Source organism: Perissodus microlepis, chromosome 7 (genome assembly GCF_051167445.1).
Source record: "Perissodus microlepis isolate ML-2025 ecotype Zambia chromosome 7, ASM5116744v1, whole genome shotgun sequence".
NCBI lineage: Eukaryota > Metazoa > Chordata > Actinopteri > Cichliformes > Cichlidae > Perissodus > Perissodus microlepis.
This window is the reverse complement of record NC_140467.1, coordinates 54,223,204-54,241,578: the sequence shown is the minus strand read 5'-3', so window position 1 is coordinate 54,241,578 and position 18,375 is coordinate 54,223,204. Positions and strand designations below refer to the sequence as shown.

The 18,375-nt window shown below is 39.4% G+C and overlaps 1 protein-coding gene across 5 annotated transcripts in view; it reads left to right on the top strand.

The window, feature by feature from the left end:
* Positions 1-18,087, top strand: part of pam (peptidylglycine alpha-amidating monooxygenase) — a 55,136-nt gene extending 37,049 nt beyond the window's left edge. For all 5 annotated transcript variants that reach the window (XM_084936001.1, XM_084935999.1, XM_084936002.1 and 2 more), the window contains 5 exons: positions 7,077-7,173; positions 7,400-7,450; positions 14,258-14,497; positions 14,715-14,774; positions 15,477-18,087. In XM_084936001.1, the coding sequence (XP_084792127.1) occupies positions 7,077-7,173; positions 7,400-7,450; positions 14,258-14,497; positions 14,715-14,774; positions 15,477-15,655 (627 nt within the window). In that variant the 3' untranslated portion in view covers positions 15,656-18,087. The remainder of the gene's footprint in view (positions 1-7,076; positions 7,174-7,399; positions 7,451-14,257; positions 14,498-14,714; positions 14,775-15,476) is intronic.
* The last annotated feature ends 288 nt before the right edge of the window (positions 18,088-18,375 follow it).

The following is an 18,375-nucleotide window of genomic DNA, read 5'->3' as shown; positions in this document are numbered from 1 at the left end:
ATATGTATGTATATATATATGTATATGTATATTAAGTCTAATATACCCCAGTAAGCTATAGTACTTTTTCCTTTGGGAAGGTACCATCTGTGCAGTCTGCAATTTTGTTGAAGAAAGGTGTTGAATCTATTTGATTATTATTGAAAAATAACTGATTTCTGTGTATTTTTTTTTTTCACACTGCATCAAATTATAGTTGATTACATCAATTAAGCATCATGAGGTGGAGGGTGGGAGGTGGTTCCCTATTTTATTTTATTTTATTTTATTTTTTTTGCTGGGAGTTTTAGAACCCTATTAGTTAGGTTGCTTAATATTTCTGCTAAGTACTCTTTAAAATACCAGAATAGGGAGGATGGAGTAGGTTTAAGTTTATTAGATTGATCAGTTTTGCTGAACTATGAAATATTTTGGGTGCAGTGTATTTTTTGCATACAGGTATAACAGTGTTTGTTTTTTTTAACTTGAGTATGAACTTATACAAAAAGCAGCAAGATATTAAAAAAACTGTTTTATTGATTAAAAAATACACTATATCGGATTCATATCGGTATCGGCAGATATCCAAATTTATGATATCGGTATCGGACATAAAAAAGTGGTATCGTGCCATCTCTAATATATATATATATATATATATATATATATATATATATATATATGGGGTCTCCCATTTTGACCTTGGGTCTTCCAGGTTATACTCGGCACAGATGCTCCTGTATACTATGCCGGCCACTTGGTTATGGCATTCCATGTATGCCTTGCCTGCTAGCATCTTGCACCCTGCTGTTATGTGCTGGATTGTCTCAGGGGCATCTTTACACAGCTTGCACCTGGGGTCTTGCCTGATGTGATAGACCCCAGCCTCTATGGATCTTGTACTCAGAACTTGTTCCTGTGCTGCCATCTCCTTGGTAGATCCCACACTTGATGGTGACTTGTGCTGTGGGCTTGAGGTTGGCCTCTAGTGTTGTACGCCACACCCCCATTGAGTTCCTGATGAAGACTCTTAGTGTCCTGTTGATCTTGTACAGTTCTAGGCATTCCAGGATCCAGGTGTGGGGCATTGAGTCATAGGGCTTTTTCTAATCAATCCAGGCAGTGCACAGGTTGGTCAGTCTGGTCTTGCAGTCTCGCCTGATTGCTCGGTCTACCAGTAGCTGGTGTTTTGCGCCTCTGGTATTCTCGCCCATCCCTTTCTGTGCCCCATTCATGTATTGACCCATGTGCCTGTTCATCTTAGCTGCTATGATGCCTGGCAGGAGCTTCCACGTGGTGCTGAGGCAGGTTATTGGTCAGTAGTTGGAGGGGACTGGTCGCTTCTGAGGGTCCTTGGGGATCAGGACTGTCCAGCCTTCGGTTAGCCATTCTGGGTGTCTCTCATCAACTAGCAGCTGGTTCATTTGTGCTGCCAGACACTCGTCGTGGAGTGCAGTCAACTTGTTTAGCCAGTAGGTGTGAACCATGTCGCGGCCTGGTGCTGTCCAACTCTTTATATTCCAGTACCTGTCTGCCACTGTGATGGTTACTGGACACTCAGGGAGGTTGCTGTGGTCTGCCCTCAGATCCACCAGCCACTGAGCATTGCCGTTATGGGTTGCGTCCTTCATGGAATCATACGTCTGGCCACACCGAACTCGGGTCTGTCTAGAGTCACTCTCTTGGGATTGGCTCGCCACTGAACCCACAGGGTTCAGATCTGGAATCATCCAGTCCTGGTCAAAAAACAATCTATGCAAACAGTGCAGAGTGCATACATTACTATTTTATCTATGCTTCTTCCATCAGTCATCTTTCAGTCAAATATTGCTCAAGTATAACATATTATTTTAGTTATACAATGTCTCAATCATTATAAAATAACTTGAGTTACATCACACAAGGTTTTAGTGCAACAGAAAATATACTTTATATTTACCCTTTTAAGAATAAATAAACTTATAAGATTCACTCTCCCATATTTATCCTTTTAACAGCTTGCTTTTAACTGTTGTTCTTTTTAAGATATTTCAACTTGAATTATTTCTCAGAAAAATATATCAACTTCTTAAAACATTAATACTTCAACAGAGTAATGAGATCCCTCACATTTTATAATCACATTTTATGAACGTTTTGCATCTTTATCAAATGAATTAACTTTTAAGTTAACAAAACTAAAAGGGTGCATTTAAGCACTACATGACGATATTACTGCTTCTCCAACCTTTTGGAAGGCTAACTAACTCAACTGAATCACAGTAATGTTAGAACACACAGAAATACACAGAAATCACTAAGCAGTAGCTTGATACTAGTGGTTAGCTGGGCGCTATGGGCCTGAGCACATTTGAATATATTCTTTAGCACTTAAATCACCACAGTGATGTTACAGTACTTTAAACATAAATATCACAACTCCGACTGTTTTTTTTAAAGCAGAAAATATCTTAACAGCAGTCAACTACATGTCTTTATGGTGCTAACACTTATGTAGCATCCCTTACCAGAGCTTGTGGTGAGATAGCTCACCCAGCTGATGCAGTTTCCCACGGCCGAATTTCACAGATTTCAGATCCTAATAAATAGCCATCTATTAACTACTAGTATGTGAAGATAAATTGCGAATTTAACTTTTATTTTGGCTTTTCTTACCAGGATCTTTCAGCTAATTTGGTGGTTGCCTCGTGAGTAATGGCTTTCACAACAGGAAAGGTTGAGTAACAGACAGTCATCTCAAGGCATACTCGCCTCCTAGTGGCGGGGAGGGGAAATTACACCTCCAACCTTATATCAGCAGCACAACCCACAAATCTGATGTGGGTTACACATTGTCTCGATGAGCTTCATGTGGTAGTCACCTGAAATGGTTTTCCAACAGTCTTGAAGGAATTCTCAAAGATGCTGAGGAATTGTCAGTCCTTTTGTCTTCACTCTGCAGTGAAGACATCTGCATCTTTACTGGGTTTAGGCCAGGTGAATGTGGAGGCCAGGCTATCTGACACAGCACTCTATCATTCTTCTTCTTGATTAAAATAGCCCTTAGACATCCTGGAGGTGTGTTAAGGGTCCTTGTCCTGTTGAAAAATACATGATGGTCAAACTAAACGCAAACCGGATGGGATGGCATGTTGCTGTAGGACGCTGTGGTAGCCATGCTGGTTCAGTGTGCCTTTAATTTTGAATAGATCCCCAACAGTGTCACCAGCAAAGCACCCACACACCATCACAATTCCTGCTCCATGCTTAACAGTGGGAACCATGCATGTAGAGACCATCCGTTTACCTTTTCTGAGTCACAGAAGATGTGTACAAACTTTTGACTGGTAGGGAATTCCACCATTCCCATCCCATTCCACCAGGTACTCACTCTCTCATTCACCAGGCTCACCAGTGAAGCCGTTTCTGCCTCTCTCCATGCTTTTAGAGATTGAGGTGATTATATCTATGTGACTCCTCCCCTGTCCGACTGTATCACATCATAGTCAATGTCCCCCACTCGCTGTGTGACATGAAGGAAGGACCCTTCATGTCGCCAATTGGTGAGTAATTTCAAGCTAGAAGATGAGAGTAACACAAGCACTTTATCTCCTGGTGAAAACGTTAGCCCTTAGGTTGTACAGGCGCTGCTGAAATTCCTAGACATGGAGCAAATTCTCCCATCATAACCTCCCCAGATTGTGTAGCTTTGCTCTCAGGTCCAGGACGTATTGAATTTCTCATTTTTCGCTGGGCTTGGACCTTCCTCCCAGTTTTCCTTAATCAAGTCCAACTTTAAAATTTTATTCAGCCGCTCCACCAACCTGTCAGTCTGAAGGTGGTAGGCACTGGTCCAAACAGATTTAATGCCCAGTAATTCCTACAGCTCCTTTAGTGTGCGAGACATGTGCCCTGTGTGCCCTGTTCAGTCAATATCTCTTTCGGGATACCAACTCAGGAGATTACCTGAAAGAGCAACTGCACGGCCTCAGGACATCGTGTTGCATAATCCATCAGAACTAATACAAAGCCATAGCCGCATGCACTCCAGTGAAATGGCCCAATGAGGTCCATGCAAGTGCACTCGAACATGACCTCCATCAATAGTAACGAGAGCAAAGGGGGTTTTGGAATGGCGGGATTTTTAACTATCTGACGCTCCAAGCAGGATGCACACCACCGGCACAAATTCACCTGGATGCCTGGCCAATAAAATCAGGCCATTATTCGCCCCCAAGTTTTGTCATTACCCATATGCGAGTGTCACGACTTACTCGATAAATTATTTAATACAAAGCATGTGTCTATATGGCTTCAGGGCGCACAAAGTTACCATCAATTTCAATCCCTTGGTCAAAGGCTCAGGTGTAGGGTGTCGTCACAAGCCTGCTCTAGTGGAAAATCTTCCGTGGGGTGAATCATCCTACTCTTCCCCGGAGTTGGTTTCGGACAACTCTGCATTTGTGGCTTGCAAAAGTATTCGGCCCCCTTGAACTTTTCCACATTTTGTCACATTACAGCCACAAACATGAATCAATTTTATTGGAATTCCATGTGAAAGACCAATACAAAGTGGTGTACACGTGAGAAGTGGAACGAAAATCATACATGATTCCAAACATTTTTTACAAATAAATAACTGAAAAGTGGGGTGTGCGTAATTATTCAGCCCCCTCAGTCAATACTTTGTACAACCACCTTTTGCTGCAGTTACAGCTGCCAGTCTTTTAGGGTATGTCTCTACCAGCTTTGCACATCTAGAGACTGAAATCCTTGCCCATTCTTCTTTGCTAAACAGCTCCAGCTCAGTCAGATTAGATGGACAGCGTTTGTGAGTAGCAGTTTTCAGATCTTGCCACAGATTCTCGATTGGATTTAGATCTGGACTTTGACTGGGCCATTCTAACACATGGATATGTTTTGTTTTAAACCATTCCATTGTTGCCCTGGCTTTATGTTTAGGGTCGTTGTCCTGCTGGAAGGTAAACCTCCGCCCCAGTCTCAAGTCTTTTGCAGACTCCAAGAGGTTTTCTTTCAAGATTGCCCTGTATTTGGCTCCGTCCATCTTCCCATCAACTCTGACCAGCTTCCCTGTCCCTGCTGAAGAGAAGCACCCCCAGAGCATGATGCTGCCACACCATATTTGACAGTGGGGATGGTGTGTTCAGAGTGATGTGCAGTGTTAGTTTTCTGCCACACATAGCGTTTTGCATTTTGGCCAAAAAGTTCCATTTTGGTCTCATCTGACCAGAGCACCTTCTCCCACATGTTTGCTGTGTCCCCCACATGGCTTGTGGCAAACTGCAAACGGGACTTCTTATGGCTTTCTGTTAACAATGGCTTTCTTCTTGCCACTCTTCCATAAAGGCCAACTTTGTGCAGTGCACGACTAATAGTTGTCCTATGGACAGATTCCCCCACCTGAGCTGTAGATCTCTGCAGCTCGTCCAGAGTCACCATGGGCCTCTTGGCTGCATTTCTGATCAGCGCTCTCCTTGTTCGGCCTGTGAGTTTAGGTGGACTGCCTTGTCTTGGTAGGTTTACAGTTGTGCCATACTCCTTCCGTTTCTGAGTGATCACTTAAACAGTGCTCAGTGGGATGTTCAAAGCTTGGGAAATCTTTTTGTAGCCTAAGGCTGCTTTAAATTTCTCAATAACTTTATCCCTGACCTGTCTGGTGTGTTCTTTGGACTTCATGGTGTTGTTGCTCCCAATATTCTCTTAGACAACGTCTGAGGCCGTCACAGAGCAGCTGTATTTGTACTGACATTAGATTACACACACACAGGTGACTCAGGTGTACATTAGAGTACACAGACTGCACTCAGACCAAAGGGGGCTGAATAATTACTCACACCCCACTTTGCAGTTATTTATGTGTAAAAAATGCTTGGAATCATGTATGATTTTCGTTCCACTTCTCACATGTACACCACTTTGTATTGGTCTTTCATGTGGAATTCCAATAAAATTGATTCGTGTTTGTGGCTGTAATGTGACAAAATGTGGAAAAGTTCAAGGGGGCCGAATACTTTTGCAAGCCACTGTAAATACACAGAAGGCTAATGACAAAAGTGAGAACACACGGGGGACACAGCTGACAAGAATTAACATGACACCACAGGGCAAGTAAAACTAGACACACCAAACATGAAAATGTAAGGCCTGCATGACAAAACAGGAAACTGAGGAACATGACACGGGAGTGGAGGAGAGGCAGACGAGAGGAAGCAAAGGAACACGAAAGAGCACGAGGGAGTGTGAGAGGAGATGAGAGAGACATGACAGACTGGGGAAACATTGATAAACATCACAAGCAGGGGGACAATAGAATGAAACATGAGAAGGGAAGGGAAACCAGACACAAGAACTCAGACAAAATATACAAAGACTGACACACAGAGAGAGACATAAAGGGCAAAGACACAAGAGGCAATCTATAATCAAAAACCTAAACAAAACAACGTAGACACTACAGACTAATAAACTCAAGACTAATAAAGTGGAGCTAAACATAAATAACAATACAAAATCAAAACACAAGAAAACTCAAAACACTGGGTCAAATGACCTAGGACCATGACAGTGCAGACACTACACTGTCATGGTCGCATTGTCACATAATGGCCCAACAGGTTATTAAACCCAGGCCAGTTCCCGGAATCAGGAAATGCAATAGGTGCGAACTAACTGCAGCCTTCACTCTATGCATTTTGCCCTTAAATTTAATAAGCAATGGCACTGTAGGATACTACAGTGAACATCCCCGTGAACACACCTAACCTTGAACCACTCTGCCTCCAACAATTCCCCGGGGCCACAATATCATTGAAAGAGTGAACAAGAGTCAGTTTGTTGAAGAAAACCTGGAAATGAGCAGATTCAGTTCAGCTTCTATTACCATGATAAGAGTTTAAGTTAATGCTTTTCCTGCAATAGAAAACTCTTGAGTTTCCGTCATCCCAGTGTTAACAAAATTTTAGCTAAATCTGTTTGCAGGTGTCCAAAGTATTGCGTACATTCTGAACCACACAGTAATGTACTATACTAAGAAGTTTAATGGTGGGTCATTATGTTGTCTAGAATTTAAGTGACTTGTATTTCTCTTTCAATTGCAGGAGTTCAAAATGCCTCACGATATAGCTGAAACTAGGGATGGCAGTGTTTTTGTTGGGGATGCCAGCAGCAAATCCGTCTACAAGTTTACAACAGAGAGTAAGTTTATCTTCATCAAAATAATGCTGCCAGCTTTTAATTGTTCTAGCAAAATCTATCATACAGTATGTTTGGGTATTAAGTCCAATTTTGATTGATTAATTTATTTCAGACTTATAAGACTTGAATTATGGTTGCTTCTTTGTTGGCTTTGCAGATGAACAGTAGTACTAGGTTGTATACATCAATTATTTTTTTGTTTTAATTATTACCTTTTATTTTCAAGAGTTGCATCATTCTGTCAAGAAAGCTGGAATTGAAGTTCAAGAACTTGAAGGTCAGTAATTGGATACCTGGAGGCAGCAGGTACATAATCTTTGAATCCATAAGGGGCAGGCAGCTATTCATAACAGTGAGTCACAGACATTTAAGATGTGACTTATAGTGATGCCTGATGGAATAAATAGTGATTTGAAAAGAAAAAGGTTTCAAATTAAAAGTTTCCTAACTTTGAGGCAACCACTTGAATTGAGACCTAATGAGATCAAAGGAAAATGTTGACTGACACTGTTGGCATAGGAAACTGGAATGTGTACTAGCAACCAATGCAAGCAATGTGCAACGAGTGAATCATATCACTCGCTCACATATCACAATCATAGTGTATAGATGGCACTTAAGGGGGGTGGCTGTAAGCTCAGGTGGTAGAGCAGGTCACCGACTAACCTGAAGGTTGGTGGTTCAATCCTAGTCTGCTCCAGTCTGCATGCCAAATATCCTTTGGCAAGATATTAACCCCAGGTTGCTCTCTCTTTGAGTGGAGCTCAGAGTAGAAAAGCACTATATACGAACCAATCCATTTGCCATGCCTTAGCACAAAGGGTAATGTCTTCTAAGGTGTATATAATCCCATTTATTCATCCATCCATCCATCCATCCATTCGCTTCCGCTTATCCTTTTTAGGGTCGCGGGGGGCGCTGGAGCCTATCCCAGCTGTCATAGGGCGAGAGGCGGGGTACACCGTGGACAGGTCGCCAGTCTGTCGCAGGGCTAACACACAGAAACAGACAACCATTCACGCTCCCCATACAAACACGGGGAGAACATGCAAACTCCACACAGAAAGAGTTGAACTCAGGACCTTCTTGCTGTGCAGCAACAGTGCTAACCACCGTGCCACCATGCTGCCTATAATCGCATTCAGAATACAAAATTCATTGCCTATTTGGGATATTTTTGAATATTAACGTCAGATTAAGGTCACCATGTACCATTGCTACAACCTTTGAAGAATTCCACAGCATGACATGACTGCTTTTGGACATTCTGAAACAGTGTTAAGGTGATATCCATCACACTTACAAGAAAGGAAGTTTAAGAATTCCAAATAGTGAAATTTTCAGGGAAGGCTGCAAGGCAATCACAGAAAAACTGTGAAATCGCTTTCCTTTACCTATGTCTTGCGTTTTCCATTAACTAGGATGCCCCTCTTTCTTTCAACAGCTATATACCATTTTTTAGACCTGAAATATTTATATATATGGCAAGGATTTTTTTAAGGAATCAAGGAATTTTTCAATCCAGTTCAATTCTATTTATATCACACCAGAACAGTATTTGTGGCTTTTATTGTTTTATTTATTTAAAAGGGACTGTGCAGTTTAACATAGTCCAAGTACAAAACATGAAACTGATGTAACACACATAAGTTTATAGCTATTGCTATCCTAGTAACAACCATTGTCCCTTGTTGGTCTTACAATCACAATACATACATTTTACAATAAAACATATATTTTCATAAAACCAAAATACATCATAAATACAACTACAATTAATAGACAATAAATGAAAAAACAACAAAAACAATAACAAAAATCATTAAGTAGTTGGAAGCAGTGTTGGGCAAGTTACTTTGAAAAAGTAATTAATTATAGTTACTAGTTACTTCTTCAAAAAAGTAACTGAGTTAGTAACTTAGTTACAATATTCTAAAAGTAATTAATTTCTTGAAAAGTAACTATTGTGTTACTTTAAAAAAAAAAACGTTTAACCCTCTGGGGTCCAGGGTATAATTGGCCATTTTGAACTACTTTTGGTTTTCCCTCCACATTTTACCTTTAAAAACTATTTACTTTGCCTTGTTTGGTATCATCCTTGTCAGCACAACCTCACATGTCTGAATTTACAGTTATGTTTTCATTTTGACATACTGTATTAACACAATTGATCTAAAATCAGACAAAAAACATAAAATCAGAGTAGAAAAGGTTATATTTTTTACTCTATCAACCACGAACATGTTTAATGAATCATATTTCATAACCTTAAATGCAAGTATAAATTGTCAATTTTAAAATCCTATGCACAAGTTTTGCAAACAACAAAGTTATCCATCCATTATTGCATCCATTTACCTTTTACCTTGATTTTTTAAATAACCATTTCAAACTATTTACAGAACAATCAGCTGTTCTGCATTCAATAAGATGCCACACAATTTATTTGTGCCACTCCCAAAAAAATAATTTCTGTCCACTATAAAGGAGAACATCGCAGGTGCAGGTCTGACAGCAGCAGGTGTATCACTCCTTTTTCTACCTGGAGACAGCAGTCGCCTCATTGTTCTGACACACAACACAAAACTATCCACAACACTACACACTAACTACGCAAGACAACACATTAACTACACACTCCAAACATGCTAAACATCACAAATAAAACTCGCTCTCTCTCTTTTTCTGCTCTCTCTCTCTCTCTCTCTCTCTCGCCGTCACTCCTAAAACTTCCCCTGTTTTTTTGGTTTTTGTTTTGTCATAAGCAGAGAGTGCTTGCTAGCACTGTCCTTAGACAGTAAACGTGACGAAACTATTGAGGAAAAAACGCCGCGTATATATTGTTTATCATGACTCGTGGCCTATCAACACAATTTAAAAACTGGTATATATCATCTTCTTCCTTTGTCTTTAAGTGGTCATGTGATTGGCTTACCACGACTACTTTATTCTTCCTCAGTCAAACAACAGCACTCATGCAATTGTTTTGCCCCCTGAGCTCCAGGTGTTGTGCTAGACAGTGATCGTGATTACCGTCCGCGGGAGCGCGCACAGATGGTTAAAGCTGTAGCGTCCAGATTACTTACATAGTCAGCTACTTCCGTGCAACTGATATAAGATGCGGTAAGCTGAACACAGCTTCAACCGTCTGTTTGTTGAAAAATAGTAACGGACTGCATTTTCTTGTTAGTAACTGTAACGGCGTTGTAACGATAGGAATAGTAATTAGTTAGATTACTCGTTACAACCATCACTGGTTGGAAGTGTGTTCCACAGATGGCAAGCCTCTATTGAAAATGCTGAATGAACAAATTTAAATCTGCAATATGATATCTTGCAGTTGCTGTTCACCATGCTCCTAGTAATACAATTACTATCTTGTCTTTGTGTGTATCTATTAAGACACTCTGGGGCCAGCCTATTTATACATTAAAAAATTAATTTAAGAAAACACAAATGATTAAAACTCTCAAAACTAAGTAGATTATATTTCTTTAAAATGTGACAATGACGCCACCAAACAGATTATTTATACATTATTTTTAAAGATTGATTATATAAGGATATCACAGGCTGAATTGTAGATGGTGCTGCTTGGGTCCAAACTGTCATATAATATGAAAAATGGGATAATACAATAGAATGCATAAATAACTGAGCTGCTGAAGTAGGTATATAATGCCGAATTAACTTAAAACAATTCAGATTAGCCTTAACCGTCTTTGAAATCTTCTTTACATACTTATAAAATTTAGAATGTGAATCTAAAATTATTCCTAAAACCTTAAAATCTTTAGCCTTCTTTATTTCTTCATTCCTTAACTTGATTTTAAAATCATCAGATAAACTTTGTTTCCTAATAGAAAAACAGATAGAAACTGTTTTTTAAAAATTCAATACAAGATGATTATGTTCCAGCCATTGTTGGACATCATTCAGATGTGACGTTAAAGTGTCTGCTGCTTCACCAGGTGATTTAGCTGGTATATCTGCATTATCTGCATAAAGCTAGCAGCTAGCTTTTGGACAGTGTTGGGTAAGTTACTTTAAATGAGTAACTTAGTTACATTACTAGTTACTTCTATCAAAAGTAACTCAGTTACTTCAAGTTACTCGTTACTTTCAAAGTAACTAGCTACTAGGGAAAGTAACTTTGGTTTTACTCAGAATTCTCTTGTTAATGTGTTGCTTCCCTAACTGGATATCCAGCAAGATTGCCAGTCTTCTAGCTTGCTTACTTGCCACAAGCGCACTGTGCCACCTACCAATAGAAAGGAAAAAATAATGTGCATATTTCCAGGAGAGAGATCCCACGGCTGGACCATCATTGACCGCTGCCATGATTCTAGCCTACATCACAGCGTCATGTGCGCTTTTTACATCCAACACAAAAACTGCAGTCGTGGTGCTTTCGATTGTACTCAGAACTCGGAAATTCTGCCTTCCGAATAGGAAGATGTAGGCAACACCAGACTGCAGATGAGCTGCATACAGGGCTGCACTGGGACAAAAAATCGGCCCGGGCATTTTGACTAGATAAGGAAATTATAGGAAAAGGAAATAGCCATTATAGGAAAAATCGTAAAGCCTTTGAATGAAAACAAACGCTGTTGTGACAGTGGTGTACACTGTTTTGATGGTATATATGCATCAATCTATCAATCGTTTGTTGTAAGATTCAGATAATTATTTTTTAAAAGCTAGATATTTTAAATGAGAATAAGAAAGAGAAGTATTTCCTTGTGCCCCCCTCTCCCTGTTAATGCCCTACCTGGCCCCCCTGGCAAAACTTTGCTAGAGCCGCCCCTGCACAGTTACCAGCTGTCAGCTACGTAAAAAAAGGATCCTGGTGTTATTTGTCTCTCAGAAACAGTTCATAACTTCCCTTCAACTCATTCATGTCACCTAAAAGGTAAACCTGTTTCTCCATCACCTGTTCAGCTCTGATGATTCAGTAAGGACATCTCCTGGCTTCATCTTCATGTCTCCCTCTCACCACATATCCAAACCGATATAGTGACCAGCAGCTTTTACAGCTGTGGCTCCAGCAAACATCAGCTGATACTAGAAATTAATATTAAATAAATTCTAACAACAGCTGATCAAGCTTAAACGTGCTGCTGTTGTTTAGCGCGACATCCGCTGGTTTCCTCTTTCTGGCGCAAAGTAGGAGATAAACAAACAAGAGAGAAAAGCCGATCAGCTGATCATTGGTCAGTTTCGTGACTGAAGTAGAAACAGGAGAGGAAGGAGGAGAGAATGAGAGAAGAAGAGGCAGCTGTGCAGCTCCAGCTTTGTGTCTTTTTTATTGTAGCTGAAGTACCGGACAAACTGTGCTCCTTTTCACCTCAAAACGAAATGCGTGATATTTTCTCTGAATACGAGACAATTCTGTTTTTTACGGGACGTTTGGCAACTCTAATAATTAACCTTATGAACAAAATAAGCTGTATAGAAACTCTGGCATGCTAGCTAGTACGCAGTACGGAAAAAGTCAGCATAACGAAAATAAACTCCACCTAAACTTGGTTTATATCTGACCCAGAGAGACTGCAGGTCATAACTTCTTACCTGAAGTTCAGTTCACACTCGGCCCGGCAGCCGCCTCAGGTCTCTGCTCCTCCTGCGTCCCCTTTCCCTCATCCACCTGCTGGCTTCCACCACTTGCTAATGTTACTGAATCTGTGGAAGCTCCGCATAGCCACCACACAAAGTAATGAACAATGACCATATCTAAATCCCAGTAACGACTAACGCGTTCCTGATTTTGGCATAATAACTAGTTACCGTGCTCGTTACCACAATAATGATGTAGTTAATAACGCGTTAGTCCCAACACTGCTTTTGGACAACTGGCAGGCAAATCATTTATAAACAAACTAAACAGCAATGGGCCAAGAACAGATCCTTGAGGAATACCCATTCTATTTTCCAACATGGATGACTTTTCTTTATCAACCCTCACACTCTGCTCTCTTTTGAAGAAGATACGACTCAAACCAATCATCTGCTTGCTTTGAAAAAGCTAATTTAGTAAATTTAATCATCTATTTTTATAAGATGATCCCAATTGCAATTTGCAAACTCCTGTTCAAGTTTTACAATTTCAGACTTGGGATTAAACGTCTTTACATGGCCAGGGTTGTTTGTACTAAAATACTGCAGTTGTTTTTTAGTCAATTTCCTAACAGTTAAAATCATATAATGATTAGACAGACCAGTTAATAGATTATTGTATCCTACTGAGAAAACCCCAGCAATCAGATGACCCGCTTTGAGCAAGCACTTTGGCAATAGTGGAAAGGAAAAACTCCCTTTTTTTAAAGAGGAGAGGCAGCCATCTGCCGCGACCGGTTGGTGGTGAGAGGAAGAATGAGGAGGAACAAAGAAAAGCTGTGGAAGAAAGCCAGAGATTAATAATAACTAATATTCAATTCAATCATAGCACTGAATTGATGCTTTTGACCCTTATTACATGGAGTGCCAACTCTTAATGGTCACAATTGCAAAATGTATATAAAAATCACAAAAACAGCTTTACTTAATCATTTTATTCCTAACAGTAAGCACATTGTGAGTGAAACAAATGAGTGAATAAGAAACACTCGTCATCGGAAGCCCCCAGCGGCCTAGACCTAGGAATCAAAGGTTTGCTTCAGCTGGCATCACAAAGGAAGTAACGTATCATAAGGTCGTCACAGTTGACTGGTGACATAATTGCCTGTGATAAAAACACCTTTGTTATTGGACTGATTCTTATATAGTGCTTTTCTATTCTCTCACATTTACCCAATTACACCCATTCTCACAAGCACCGTCTCCAAACTGAGTGCTGTCTAACCACATTCACACTCCGATGGATGCATCGGAGAGCAACTTGGGGTTAGTATCTTGCCCAAGGATACTTGGCATGCAGACTGGAGGAGCTTGGGATTGAACCACCAACCTTCTGACCAGTAGGTGACCTGCTCTACCTCCTGAGCTACAGCCACACACTTATCAGTTGTGGTTGCTGGGATCTTTGAGGCTTTACAGAACTGGTGTAAAAGGAACACTGATAACTAGAATATGTCTCTCACTATAGAAATGGACGCCGTTGTCCAAACTAAGGTAAAGCAAGACACATCAAAGACCGCAGCCATCCAAGAGAAGCAAACTGTGGTCCAAAAAACTCAACCACAGTTAGAGGCAGACAAAGAGAGGAAGAGTCCAGCTAAGCTTAACAAAGGAGAGCGTGTACTCCCAGTCATCATCACCACCCTGCTGCTCATTCCTCTGGTTGTTGTGATCTCCATAGGAGTCTTCATTTCCTGGAGGAAAAAAAGTATGTATGAAAACACCCATGGGAGTCTGTGCAGAAAATCCATTCGTTTTTAATATTGAACAACAAATGAGATAGAAATTAGGCCATTTTAACTACTGTTGACTGCACTGTCTTCTTGCTATAGTCAGTGCACATTGTTCTGCTCTGTTTCCTCTCTTGTCTTTGGTCATCTTAACAGTCAGTGAACATTAAAGGTAATACTGTTGAACATTTGCAGATCAACGTGAGGTCAAAGCTGAACCCAGCTCAGTGAGAGGCATTTTGGGAAAAATAAGGGGTATGTTGTTTACATTACATTAAATATTTAATAAATACCAGACTTTGTTTTTATTTAATATAAGGTTTAAGATACTTCATGTATTTTTTTCATTTGTCAGATATACTAACTACCGAATATATTCAGCTGGATTTCCAGTAGTATGCTCATACTGTAAAGTTCAGCTGTCACAAAAAAACAACAGTTCTGCAGTACCGACAGGCTGTGAGAGAAGATCATTTATCGACTTTGTTTTAGCTAAGACCCATTTACTTGTAACCAACACAAATTTAGGTTATCACTCATCCTTCTTTCTTCTCTTTTGTCTTCTTTAAAAAAAAATTTTGATACTAAACCATTATCAAGGAAAAACATTGTAAAATGTCAGTCATATATAAAAACTTTTAACATTTAACCCCCTTCTGCCCCTTCCTTTACCACATTATGTCTAAAGCAGTGTTCATTCATCTTCATTAGTGTCTGTTGAAGGCATGACCAGGCTAGAAAACATTTCAGAAAATGAAAATAGATCCTCTCTTATGTCATCATCTTATTGACCATAGCTTTACACAGGGATGAATGAATATCCTCAATATAATGCACTGCCAGTGTGTAAACTGAAGCCATCATTCTAAGTTGAGAATTATTTCTCTTAAATCTGTAGATTTTTATCGTCATATTGACATCTTCATTTCCTCCTCTCTGGTATTTAACCTTTACTAGGTAAAGCAGTGGGCAGTCTGAATCTGGGAAACTTCTTTCCATCCCATAAGGGTTATAGTCGTCAGGGCTTTGACCAGCTGAGTACTGAAGGCAGTGACCAAGAGAGAAATGATGAGGACAGCAGCGACTCTGAAAATGAGGAGTACTCTGCTCTGCCGCCGCCTCAGTCCTCCTCTTAGATGTTCTGGGGCCAACTGCAAACCTTCCACCAACCTTCTGCTAAAATCGCTGATATAGTTATTCATCACATGTGTAACTGTTGTACCAGCTGCCAATGTGTGTGTGTGTGTTATTGTATGTAAAAATATTTTGATAAGTTATTTATTTAATTCAGCTATGGTATTCATACAGCCTTTTCTGGCATAATCTACTCATGTCACAGTGTAACTCATTTCATTTCCCCAAATCAAACCTGCTTTTACTGAGATTATTAACAATATTTTGAAAAATCTGGAGTTGGTTTTGGCCTTAAAATAACAATGCAAATCTGTTAAAAGAATGAGATCGTTTCCCCTTTAGATGTTAAAGGCTGATGTTAGAATGCTGTCCGCCTTCAAAGTCAGTGTTTTTTTTTTTTAACATGCATCCCTTTGTTTTATTAACAAAGGATTCATCTTGATGGTGATTAATCAGCCTCCAACTGTCCTGCACCACCTTGGCTTCCTCGTCAGCTATATTCTTGCTGTTCATGGCGAAAAAATACTCTGATGAATTCTGTCATTTTTCTGTTTGTCAAGTTTTTAGCAAAAGTGGCATTTCATGTGATATTGTGTGATTTGAAGTGTGAAATAGAGAAATATTGTCAATTCATTTTTTTCAGTTTTATTTATACAGCACCAAATCACAACAACAGTTGATGAAATGTTTGTAATAATACACAAGACCAGACAGAGACTACACAGGATGCATTTAAATATCACACTCACTTGAATAAAAATTGCTTGTGTGGTGAAACCCACTGCATATGAGATTTGATGAGAAAAAAATTTTTTAATCCTGTATTTGGGAAATTCTTTTTTTTACAGCCACTGAAATGACTAACTATAATTATAATAATGTATGGTCAGGCATATATATTGTGTTATAGAGGGAGATGGCATATAAAAGATTTCCTATATCTGTTTTTGTAGCAGCAGAGCTAAATCTGTTTGTTAGAGTAGCTGGTACAGTAATTGGTCAGGATTATCCATAATGGACAATGGTGACAACCTGTCCACCAATGCTTCAAATGTGTCCAGTTTGCAGCCAATCACACAGCCAGCCTCTCTAATCAGTTTATTCAATCTGTTGGTCACTATATTATGATTTGATAATATCACTTAATAAATTACTTGTTCATAAAAGATTGCTTTCTCTGGGAAAGTTTCCCAAATTTAAAACATCTGATCTTGTTTGCAGTTTCAGTTATTGTGTTATCTATATGGTAACCTACTTACTGCCACTTTTGCTGGTCATTGTGCTTGTTGCATTGAAAAGGAAATGTAGGGGACGGCGCAAACACTGTTATCGTCACCATGTTAGTGGTTGACCTAATATGGTTACTTCTACCCTTAAACACAATGATTTTACACCGTTTCATTATCATTTCAATTTTTCACTTAATCTTAAGTTGGATCAGTTTTTTTTTTACACATGATTCTGTGCCTCTTTGCATCTGTCTTGCCTTTTGTTTTAATCACGTGCCATAACAACACATACCATGGGATGAAAATTGCTGCCAGTAGAGCTTGTATCAGAGTGATTTTATTTCCCTTCAGAAAATTTTATAGTGTATAAATTCATATATGCCTGAATCTCTGTGCACTAATCATTCTTTAGAACAGGGGTAGGGAACGTTAGTCCTCAAGAGCCGGTGTCCTGCAGGTTTTAGATCTCACCCTGGGTCACGACACCTGACTCAAATGATTAGGTCATTACCAGGCCTATGGAGAACTTCAAGAAATGTTGAGGAGGTAATTTAGCTATTTAAATCAGCTGTGTTGGATCAAGGACACATCTAAAACCTGCAGGCCTCTCGAGGCCTGCAGGTTTTCCTACCCCTGCTACCCCTTCCTACCCCTGCTTTAGAAGAACCACTTCTCAAGCTTCATAACGCTAAACCCAGCTTATAAATATATATACACAAAATATATATGGTTTTGTTTTGTCTTGTCCTACCCAGCAGCCTAAACCAACTGGGTGTTCTGACTTAATCAATAAAAGCATTTATATGTAAAAATCAATAAAGACATATTCAGTCTGATGGCAGCAGTGCGGAACAAGTGAAGTCCAAATTAATGTGTATTAATTAAATTAATTAAGGAAAATTCACTGAACACACTTCATGCACATACTGGAAGCTCAGAGATAGTGGAAGAAGACTTTTGTTTATTCAAAATATTCAAGTTTGTTCAGGATTCTGAGGTTTAGTTACAGTTACTCTTTTTTCCTTTTTTATGTAGTCTGCACCACTTCTTTTTGTATTTATCCTCAGTATATCATAATGTTTAAATGATTTCCTAACACGGTGCCAACATGTGAATGCTGTAATATTAGTTGTGACACACTGGTTTTGCTGCAAGAGTACTATTTTCAGTAACTGTTATTTGTGTAATAAAGTGTTTGCAAAGCATTGTGGAAATCATGGTTGTTGTAGGATCAGAGCACTTGTCATGTGGTTCAAACTGATACAAGAGATACTGAGATGCAAACTGAATGACTACTGCATTTGCACAATTAGTGACTACATTTGGAAAACCTTTAGGATATGTCAAATTAATTTTTAAAAAAAGTGAACAGAAAAATCTTTAACACTGAATTACATCACTATGGGGATTTTTTTTTGTTTTGTTTTGAGTTTGTGATAGGTCAGGAGTATTTAACAGACCTACTGAGTCATGCTTTTGTATTGCTGATGGTT